This window comes from Priapulus caudatus, unplaced genomic scaffold, assembly GCF_000485595.1.
Source record: "Priapulus caudatus unplaced genomic scaffold, Priapulus_caudatus-5.0.1 Scaffold23, whole genome shotgun sequence".
NCBI lineage: Eukaryota > Metazoa > Priapulida > Priapulimorpha > Priapulimorphida > Priapulidae > Priapulus > Priapulus caudatus.
Window position 1 is genome coordinate 303,690 of NW_014577084.1, and position 11,784 is coordinate 315,473.

General features: G+C 40.4%; 2 protein-coding genes across 4 annotated transcripts in view; one reads left to right on the plus strand and one right to left on the minus strand.

Annotated features, from left to right (window-relative positions):
• Positions 1-2,548, plus strand: part of LOC106813317 — a 19,395-nt gene extending 16,847 nt beyond the window's left edge. The window contains exons 17-18 of the mRNA XM_014817432.1: positions 152-292; positions 332-2,548. The gene's annotated coding sequence lies outside the window, so the exon portion shown is untranslated. The remainder of the gene's footprint in view (positions 1-151; positions 293-331) is intronic.
• A 413-nt stretch (positions 2,549-2,961) lies between these two features.
• LOC106813322 (sideroflexin-2-like) lies at positions 2,962-11,784 on the minus strand. 3 transcript variants are annotated; one of them, XM_014817454.1, is made up of 11 exons: positions 11,567-11,784; positions 8,368-8,568; positions 7,887-8,057; positions 7,174-7,272; positions 6,746-6,824; positions 6,238-6,323; positions 5,706-5,766; positions 5,376-5,442; positions 4,933-5,032; positions 4,479-4,526; positions 2,962-3,803 (listed from the first exon to the last, which is right to left on the minus strand). In XM_014817454.1, exons 2-11 carry the CDS (start codon positions 8,529-8,531, stop codon positions 3,692-3,694), a joined length of 987 nt encoding a protein of 328 aa, XP_014672940.1. In that variant the 5' UTR covers positions 8,532-8,568; positions 11,567-11,784; the 3' UTR covers positions 2,962-3,691. The 3 variants fall into 3 exon arrangements, with proteins under 3 accessions (XP_014672940.1, XP_014672947.1, XP_014672932.1); XM_014817461.1 differs by lacking the exon at positions 11,567-11,784 and adding an exon at positions 11,124-11,177; XM_014817446.1 differs by lacking the exon at positions 11,567-11,784 and adding an exon at positions 11,063-11,127.

Below are 11,784 nucleotides of genomic sequence, written 5' to 3' on the forward strand. Positions count from 1 at the left end.
GCTGAGTAGAAACCCAAAGGTATTATGAATGGCCAGAACTAAGCGTGGAAACCCAAATATATTGTAAATGGCCAGTGCTGAGTGGAAAACCAAAGGTATTATGAATGGCCATAGCTAAGAGTGAAAAACCAAATATATTGTAAATGGCCAGAGCTAAGAGTGGAAACCGAAAGGTATTATGAAAGGCCATAGCTAAGAGTGGAAAACCAAAGATATTGTAAATGGCCAGAGCTGAGTGAGTGGAAAACCAAAGGTATTATGAATGGCCAGAACTAAGAGTGGAAAACCAAAGGTATTATGAATGGCCAGGACTAAGCGTGGAAACCCAAAGATATTGTAAATGGCCAGTGCCAAGTTGAAAAACCAAAGGTATTATAAATGGCCATAGTTAAGCATGGAAAACCAAAGGTATCATGAGTGGCCAGAGCTAAGAGTGGAAAACCTAAGGTATTATGAATGGTCATAGCTAAGAGTGGAAAACCAAAGATATTGTAAATGGCCAGAGCTGAGTGGAAAACCAAAGGTATTATGAAAGGCCAGAGCTAACAATGGAAACCCAAATATATTGTAAATGGCCAGAGCTAACTAGAAAACCAAAAGTATTATGAATGGCCAGAGCTAACTAGAAAACCAAAAGTATTATGAATGGCCAGAGCTAAGAATCTAAGGTATTTAGACAGTCCAATAACTCAGTATAATAACGAGGGCACATACGTTATGCAATCGTGCAGCATATATAGCGAGCAGCTGGTCAATTTTGTGGAATTTGAGTCGGGTTGTATTTTGATTGAATACACGCCGCTCACGGAAGCGTGCAAAGTAGAGGTTTATTCAGATAATTAGGATAGTATCGGTATATTTTGAAAACGTTTAGTAGATAGCAAGCAGTATTTATCTTATTGCCCTTTGTATGGTCGTTCGTATGTAGCAATCAAAGAATTGCTTAATTATTAAATCGCCACTAAAATGGTGATTTAGAGGGTTTATGCGTGGCATGCACCATTTATTACTTTTACCATGGATGCCTAGCTGGAAAATTCATATTTGAGTGGTTTGATGACATGTCTGCGGGCATGTCATTGTTTTTACAGGTATCCCCATACGCCATGTTAACACGTCTAATATCTTTTTGATTTGGTGGGATGTTCTACTATGTTATCATTCCTGAACATTCTGTATTGTGCTATACCTAGGTGATAGGTATTTGTTCTGTATTACTTACGAAGTCACTAGTTATATAGGTACATACACAGTGACAGTTGCAAGTTTGCAAGTAAAACAGTTGAAGATGGCAAGCTAGGCTGTTATTGCAGCTTATTTATCAATTGCATATTTGGTTTGTATGTAACAGCATAATGCATCAGTCTGGCAGTAGTCCTGTAGCTTTTTGTAATGGTTTAAATGTTTTATGTTAGGGTAAACCATCAGGCAATCCTGTCCAAAAACAGTTGTTCTAGATCCAGACCCATTTACCTGTTTTTTCAGGCTGGCTCTCTTTCTCCTGCTATTCTTCTTTTCTTTGACTTGCTATTTCTCACTTACATTATTTACATGATACGTTTGCTGTGCCATCTACGTTTTTAGTATAAAAAAGTAATGCAGATACGAAAAGCTACAAATACGAAAAGTAATTTAACCTTAAAGACAGAGGAATAGCATTGTTTTTGTACTCCTACAGGAACATGTAACTGAAAAACATTTTTGCTTCTATGGTATATACGGTCACTAATATGGCAGATGCCTGTTTTTAAGCTGGGCATAATCCATTTCGCAGGATATTGAGATAGCTCTCATCATTTTAAAACTGTCTCAAAAAACGTTTTAGCGTGTACGGATTTCATCAGTTGTCATGTAGTGTAACCCATTTCCTGGCCACCATTATCAGATCTGTACTGTCCCATGCCATCACTCACTCACATTTGCATGTTACTGTCATCAGTATTGCTACTCGGTGTCATTGTAGCTTCTTCACTCAATCCTCTACAAGGATGTGTACCCGAGAGATTAGGGTAACTGCTATAGTTTATTGTTCACACGTAGTATTTTTGTACGCATATTTATATTCCCTTATAGTACCTAGCCCAACATAAACAAGAATTCTCGTACGATAATCAGTATCTATGTTTACAATATTATTTTTGGTAACCATTTTCTATAATTAGTATTGTTGCTAAATACACTGGCCAGCAAAGTTATTATGAAGACACATCTAGTCGATAGTTCAACCTGTTAAAAAGTTAGGGAAACCTATGCAAGGTATACACCTCCGTATACATATACACTGTATACGTATTACACCTGAGATCTTTTAGTTTTATTGCATATTATATTGCATTATTACATAGCAAGTATTTAATGGCAAACATGCATTCATAGGACATGCTTAAAAATCCATATGACATGCCAAAGATACTTGGTTGATGAATATTTGATGCAGTGCAGTGCTGCCAGGTTTCTGGTGCTGATGCTATGATATGTCACAATTTATATATTTTCCATTGCTGCTTTAATTGCAATAAATTCAAAAGTTGTTTATATGCTCACATTATAAATTGCATTTCTGTTTTACTGTTAGCAGTTGTCTTATTTTCCACAACTATTGTGATTGCATTAAAAATGTTTCATTATAAGGTAAAGTATTAATTCTGTGATGCATGCGAGCATGTACATGTATTGTTAGCGAGCAAACGCAACTTTATCCATTTACTGCACAGACATGCCTGTGGGTGGGTGTAAAGACATCTGCCTATAACCTAGCTCTAAGAAACGGTCTACAGACATTAGTCACACACAGCCGTCGGGTTACCTATATTAACCATAGCCAAGTGCTGTTGGTTTTCATCGCAAACTAGTGGCCGTGCCAATTAAATAATTGCCCAAATCTGTTTTGCTTGTCTGTGATTGTTACTCAAACTGATTGCACAAATCATGGATTCTTATTATATGGATTATTCATAGATGTTTAGTAATAATGTACGATTTTTTTAATTTTTGATAGAAAAATAAGTGAAACTACAATAACCATATAACATTGTTTTACCAATAAACCATGATTATGCTGTGATTTGTCTTCACACGTAGATATAAATGTACAATTCGCAGAAAAATAATCCCACCAGTCACGTTCTCAGTTTTCCCTCCTGGATCACATCATACTATACATTATTTAAATGGAACTATCACAACATCATCAATATAATACTGTTATTTGCCCATTTCTAACATGGAAGACTTTTTGAGCAACTAACTTACTATCACGTTTTGTTGTTGGATGCCTCTTGGAGATATGCTAATAACCTATATAACCTTCACAGCATAGTGTGTAACCTTATATAATTTGCAACACATACAGCATAATAAGAAAAAGAAACATTCTGTTAGAATGACCAAATGCTCAAGCAAGTTCTGCTACCTCATTCTACCCTAATTAAAATGTCACTGGCTTCAAACATTAAAATAATACAACCAGTCACTTTTGACAGTATACTTCAGATAAAACTATCACGCAACTATGGAGATTTAAAACACTATCAAGTGTTAGCATCACATGATTATTATTCAATAGATTGCAGTGCCAGCACTTGAGATTAACATGTAAAATAACCAATCGTAAACCATATGTCTGGTAACATAATTAATGGTATAGTAACTTTGCTTCGAAATTGGTAAAATTTGTCTAGAAAACCCGGCATTACAAGCCTTTATTGAAATAAATGGTACTGGGCATGTTATCGTGATACTTATCTTGTAGATCACTATACTTCTTTGGCTCCCACTTCTTTAGTGTCTCAGTGCTAATTGAGCTGTAAACATAAATAATTTATTAACATCATTAAGGCAAGCCGAACGATGCAGGGTGTGTGTCGTGGCTGCAAGTTTACAAGAAATCATCGCACTATCTAGAATGTGGAAGAATAGTTATATTAACTGTATGTTGAAATAAGAAGAATACTTAACAGCCACTGAAACACAGAGTTAGACCACACAAGTGAGGGGTGGCTTAATGCAGGATAAGAGGGAAGACTAATGTTTTAGCAAGAGGTATTATGCTATAACTTGGGCTGAGAGGGTCTATGTCCCCCAGGGTACTGCCGGAACGTACCCTGGGTACAGTCTGGTATACCGGAACGTACCCTGGTACTATCTAATATGCCGGACCGTACCTCGCCTACTCCACTAACGAGTCTAGGGAGTCGCCTATGCCTACTCCCTAACCCTAACCATATCAGATAGTTGCCAGGGTACGTTCCGGCAGTACCCTGGGGGACATAGACCCTATGAGCATAACTTGGAGCACATGAAACATAGTCACGTGTTTAAAAATGGTTTTTGGACGTGAGCACGCTTCAATGCATTTTTCACAGCATTGAGTCGTGGTTTAACATTTCTATAATTCAATGCTTTCCCTTACATCAATGCACACAAAACTGATATCCTAATACACAACAGAGTATATAATAAAGCTCAATAATACTTACTTCCACTGTGGAAATAGAGAACAAGCCGTTGGTACCATGACAACCAAACTGCAAACCAAGCAAAAAAAATGTTGTAGCACAACAACACGAAACACGACGAAATGTCGTATCATAGATGGTTAATGTAGTAATATAATAATCAGCTGATTACATGGGCTCCAGCACAGCACCAGTATAAGAGGATATAGTAAGTTATAAACTAATGTGCTAAGGATAATATTAAACTATTGTGCTAATTTAAATACTACACGCTAAAAGAAAATTTTTGCAACGCCGCATTAGGGCAATCGAATTTGGCAAAAAATGCATTCAACAAAACCGACCATATTAATTCAGCATTATTAATACTACCACTCCACAATGTTGTGCAGCGTAGCACAGAACTTTGACCCACAAAACGCTTAGTCGGAGACACTGTCTCGAGTAAGCATGCACTGTTACGCGAGTTACTCACATGCATCCCACCATCATGACCTGGATGGGTGCATGAAGCAGCTTTATGCGCTGCATCCAGCGCGTCTTTTCCAGTCGCTCCATCATTATTGGGCACAGGACTAAAAACACATGTATACAATAGGGATTTATTATACCAGGTACACCCATCACACACACGAAAACACAACCTCTTGTTACATATAATGAGAAGACTTATCACTGGTTAGTTATATATATGAGTACGTATTACGTTAGTAAATGGAAATTTTTTGGCCTACCTACCATACCATCCCAGCTTTTAAATGGTGGACCAGTTTACTACAAATAAGAAATCAATTAGGATTAACCTAACATAGGTGAGTTTTTGATGCCTGTACAGTACCAGGTCAGAGACAATTGCCGTCTTTGTGCAAATCTCGTCTGCATCATCACCTACAGACATGGTGTGAGGGAGAAACTTACGCATGCCAGGAGCAGCCATGAAAATACGCGACGCCAACACTAGAGTTATCCCTTTTGCGGCTGCCACCTGAACATAAGAAAAGCAAATATATCACCACCTACATCAAGAGCTCACGCGACAACACGACGCAATTTCTTGTCGCTGTGAGTGTGTGCAGTAAGGATTTGTACATTCATTGGCAGGAACACAGATATCTGTTCTGGGATTTTCATTATTAGTGACGAATGTGATAACGAATAATTTCTCGGCTGACCGCAAATGAATTATTAAAAGCAAACAGGCTGCTACAGTTATCACAGAAGCAAACTAAAGAGCAGTTGACAATTCACCTGCGATTGTACAGCCTTGTTTCGATTTTCATCTGCACACATGATGCCATCTTCAATTTCACTGTCAGAGAAGAAAGTAACAAGGCCTTACAGTATTAGGCTTGGCCAATCTTTACTTGACATAAAATGTTAATTTAGTTTTTTCACTCCATATTTTGCACAACATGAATCCATAGTAGTCAGCAATATTCCACAACAATACTCACCTAAGCTGGGTTTACATTGTCGAGTTTTAGTTAATAAGTTGAATGCATTTAGCAAATTGATAAACTTTTTGGCTAAAAATTGATAGTGTAAACATAAAGATTTAGTGATTAACTACTCGCTGTTAACTAGTGGATGGAATTGAACGTCTTCTAATTTCCCAACATTTTGACAGTAAGATGATTAACTTTTAATCGTTAAACCAATCACAATTAATCTCGCAAACATGTGTCTCCCATATGGAGTTTATACATGAGCTGCCAAAGTTCTAACTCTGATTTAGTACTCCCCACTATTATAAAAAGTGTTTATCTTCGACAATACTTACCTCTGCCTCATTAAAGGTATGTTGACACAGTTAGCAGCTGCCACAGCAGCAAATGGTACAAATCGCTGCATTAGGGGTGATGCCCTCTGAAACCATCACCATACCATGGCATCAAATCACTGAATGTGGTTTCACAATGTTTTGGAACACACACACAAGCGCGTGCACGCACACACATGCATGCTCATGCACGCACACACACACAAGCACACACTGATGCACACACACGCACGCACGCACCCACGCACACACACGCACGCACGCGCACACACACACACACACACAAGCGTGTGCACGCACATTCACACACACGCACACATGCACGCATGCTCACGCACGCACGCTCGCACACACACACACACACACAAGCACACACTGATGCACACACACACACACGCACACACGCACGCACGTACGCACACACACATGCACACACATGCACATATATATGTAGTGGACTCATGCTCATGAAGCTCAAATAAATTATTTCTGGATGTATAAGCTCTACCTTGGCTAAAACATTCTTTAGTCCGATAGCGGTCAAGACTGCGCTGGTGGTCGCGGTCACGTAAGCAATTGCTATTCGCCTGTACAGTAATAGGTAACACTAATAAGTAATAATTATAAAAATAACTAATAATAAGTAATAAGTAACAGTAGTACGTACTACTACTGTGCATGGCTGCAACCAATCGGTTGTAAGCAGACTGGCTAGTAATGGCATTTTACTCCATCTATAACTATCATCACCCTCATTACCCTCTTCCCCAGAAGCTTTGGCCTACACATTCTCTAATTGGATCGCTCTGCGCACTATATATTACATTGTCAGAGTTACAGAGTTTTAATAACAATAGATTACGAAGTGACTAAATGTGCGATTACTTTTAGCCATGATAAAGCTATATAGTAGACAATAACAGCACGGACACTTACTTAGGAGTCATGTCAGATTCGGCATTTCTGTTTGTGTAATTCACAAGTGCGTTGAAGGACTGGTTGATCCACTGCCAAAATATGACAGCTGTGTTTGTCCTGCAAATACAGTAACCATGGTAACCAATTTATAACAAAATAAGACAGCTGGGCACAGTGCAAAATGTCAAGAGTGGATGAGATCTCTGCTTTGTACAATGTGAAATTCACACCAATTATACATCTATCATCTTCAGTGAATTAACACCAGCCACTAAACTACTAGTCCATCCAGTATCTTCATGACAATTTTCCCCTAGCATTTTTATGTACATGAGTATAATAAATAGGTACATGTGGCCATATAAATGAATCCCAACATATTCGAATCGATCTACCTGCTTGAGTTGGATAAACGTGCCTCCACCATCTCCTCAGATATTGTTGCTAGATTGGTAAAGCTCTTCCAGTTTATATCATGATACGTGTACGTGTATGTTTTTATGCCAAAATGTTGAGTTTGCGCCACATCGATCATTGTTTTTAGATCTGAATGTCCTCTTGCCCCACCGATAAATTAGAGCTACTTGCAATCATGCGCGCACGATGGACAGTCCCAATCGTACAATAAAAAAACCTAGTATAGTTTTATTCCAGACTACAAAGAAACGTACATTACTATGACACTCGTCCATATTCATCTCCTGTAAAGCTCCCAAGAGTGAGTGACTCACCGGTAGAACTGCATCATGCAGCCAGTGATAGCCATGCCCCCAGGAACCTGGAAGCTCATGCGACCAATCACGTTCTGCAGCTCTCCCGAGTCAGGATGGAACGATGATTCGTACAGCTGCTTCGCACGCCACAGTTGCTCTTCTGTCGTCCCCAGAGGCTCCTGACCCAACCTGCACACAATGTGACAAGGTTGAAGATTGGTGGTGGTGGTGGGGGGGGCAGCTGCATTACGTAGCACCTACCTAGTTTAGCACACCCGATTAGTTTAGCACATTTGCGAAAACACATTTGCGGGATGCCAAAATTAGGATTGCTCAGCAGTCTTCACATGCCCTTCTATAATAAGTATCTAGGATTCCCGAAGTAATTTCCCCCTTTCCTCTCATCTTGTGCTAATTGTTTCTGCAATCTACTAAATTGCACATAGCTCATTGATTCAGCCACAGCTGATCTCCCCATCCTTAGATCAGCTATGCTCACCTGTAACTGTTAACCAGCTTCTTGGCATTTTCTAATTCGGAGGTTGAGCAGAGAACCGTGCGCATGTCTGTGATTGACATGAAGTGCTTCATGCGCCCCATGAATGTATTTTGATCCCATCTTGGTTCATCAATATTCAGCCTAACTGAGCTAGTGTCAGTCATTCTGCTTGCATAGACAGGCACCAGCTGTGTTGAAGGCCTGTGAAACATGGCAATAGAGCACAGAATTAATAAAGGAAACATAACATTCATTTGCCACATGCTTTAGTTGAATAGCAGATAGACAGTGAAAGAACCAGTGCTGCACAGGTCTTCTTGCTAATGGCATTCCACTGAAATGTAATGTAATGCAAATGCATGCATCACGTATGTCTCATATGTAACATACAATTGTATTTCATTTATACATTTACTGTCAGTAGTGTGTTACATCATATTATATATGATATATGATATAGGATTTGGCCCAACCTGAGACTGTCACCGAGTGATAATTAATCTACGCCACCTACTCCACAGACACTTGGAACGTCTCAATAAAAAATAATAATGGTAAATAAACACGAAATGTATTTACTACCAAAGTCTTAATGTTTCTCTACTCTATTTCGCCTATTATTGCCGATAATTACTCGTAAATGCCGGTCAAATGCTCATCTGCAACATACAAGTACACTGCACGCCCGCCCTGTGCGCAAACAACATGAATAAGAGAGCAGGTAGGAAAGCGTGATCGCAAAATTCGCTCGACCCTCGCTTCATTTCACACCTTCACAGCACGAATACACATCCAACAGCTTCCATCTTGGTATCTATGTGTAGCTAAATGTTCACTTGTTCGAATTATAACTCTGTCCTTTGTTCTTACCTACTCCCGCCAGATATATCTCGTAAAATCCTGCAGGAAATGTTCTCTCCGTAAAAATGTAAAGAGGACGTATCATCTGAAAATCCCTAACGGCGCTACTTTTGATCGATCACTGTAGTCGTGTATGTGTGACGTCATGCCCGCGCGCATTGTGCTTGGCTTGGCGGGCCTCGAAACGGAGCTCGGAGGCCGGCAGCAGCTCATCCCGGCATGCAATGCGCCCCATTACTCGTGTATACACAGACACCTCGTCCTCTTTACATTTTCACGGAGAGAACATTTCCTGCAGGATTTCACGAGATATCTCTGGCGGGAGTAGGTAAGAACAAAGGACAGAGTTATAATTCGAACAAGGGAACATTTAGCTACACATAGATACCAAGATGGAAGCTGTTGGATGTGTATTCGTGCTGTGAAGGTGTGAAATGAAGCGAGCGCCAAGCGAATTTTGCGATCACGCTTTCCTACCTGCTCTCTTATTCATGTTGTTTGTGCACAGAGTGGGCTAGATACAATAATGTAACCCAACAAGAGTAGGGTTACAACGCGAGCCTATATTCTTTTCTTTGGAGGAGCCCCTGAGTGATTCACTCAGGGCGGTTTTATGGTGCGTTTTTCAAGACTACACCCTTCCAAACTGGGTTTATTCTAAACACGAACCTTTCTCAGCTATCCTGGGACTTACTAATGCTAGCCGCACACTATCCGATTTTGCACTGTGCACAGCACTAAGCCCCCGCACACTATACGACCCACTCCCGATCGATCGGGAGGCCACCGTACACTGCCCGACTCAAAGTTGACGCAAACCATGGCACTCTCGTGGCGTTCCCAGCGGATTTAGCGTGTACTAAGGGTCGGGAGTGTTTTCCATGGTTCGAATGCCATTCCATTCGAATGCGGTTCCCATGGCGCTGCTCTGTGATTGGTCAATTTTCTTCAGCGCACGCCGATCGGGTCGGATGGCCACGCACACTATCCGAGTCGCGTCGTAAGGCCCCGCACACTATCCGACCCGATCTGCTCCCGATTCAAAATTCGAATCGGGCCAAAATGACCTCCAGAGCCATGCAATCTTAAGCCTCCCGAGCCAAACTAGAACATCTCAATCCAATCGTAAGCCTTCAAATCACGCTCGGGTCGGATAGTGTGCGGCTAGCATTAGAATCACAATACTCTGTATTAAACTAATATAACCTGTTACAAAATTTCGAAGTGATGAGCGGCGATCCGATACCTTCGAGCGCCATTTCTGTTGAACTGTGACGTACAGATTCCCAATGCGCATAGCGTTCGGCTAACTTCGGCTCCAAGATCGAATGTATCATGGGATGATGACGAAGTTAGCCGAACACTATGCGCATTGGGAATCTGTATGTCACAGGTCAACAGAAATGGCTCTTGAAGTATCGCCGCTCGTCACTTCAACATTTTGTAACAGGTTATATTAGTTTAATATTTACAGAGTATTGTGATACATACTACATAGTAAGTCCCACGATAGGGGACAAAAATTCGTGTTTAGAATAAACCCAGTTTGGAAGTTGTAGTCTCGAAAAACGCACCATAAAACCGCCCTGTGTGAATCACTCAGGGGCTCCTCCAAAGAAAATAATAGGCTCACGTTGTAACCCTACTCTTGTCGGGTTACATTATTGTATCCAAGTCCTGTACGGTGTACGTCTAAGGGCGAGCGTGCGGTGTACTTGTGTGTTGCAGATGAGCATTTCACCGACATTTACGGGTAATTATCGGCAATAATATGCGAAATAGAGTAGAGAAACATTTAAGACTTTGGTAGTAAATACATTTCGTGTTTATTTACCTTTTTTTTACTGAGACGTGGGGTACCAAGCGCCTGTGGCTGTGCCGTGGCTGTGACCTACTCGACTTCTGGCTGCTCAGTGCTCTGACAAACTATTAGTATTACTAGTATTACTATTACTATTACTATTAGTATTACAGTAATCAGTATTACTATTAGTATTACTAATACTATTACTATTAGTATTACTATTACTATTACTATTACTATTACAATAGATAGTATTCACTGACGTCACAACATCCGGGGCCCGTAGAAGCGGCCGCCATTTTGGGGGTCACGGCTAATAAACAACACAAGCTTGGTAACGCTGAGAGTCATTCAACAAGTCAACAAATAATTTCAAAATGTCTGAGAAACCAGCAAAACCAAAGAAGACCAAGTATATTGAGACGTTAGACAAGACAGCCAGGATACGTTATGACGCAAAACTGGAACTGATCAGTGGTTTAGATCCATACGAGGTGCCGAAGAAGGATTGGTCGGCTGACCATAGAAACTTACCTGGAATTGCCTACCCCGACATTGTGAACTACCTTGTTTACACACAATCTGCGTACTCCCTGGCCGATCTGAAGGCATACAAGGCACTAGATTCGTATAATCAGTTCGTCTGTGGATGGGTGAAGGATGTCGTACATCTAACATCAAACAACAAAGTGCTGTTAAGTGCCAGGGTAAGTTCGATTTCCGCTACTTAATCAAGCTCAAGGGGTCGTTGT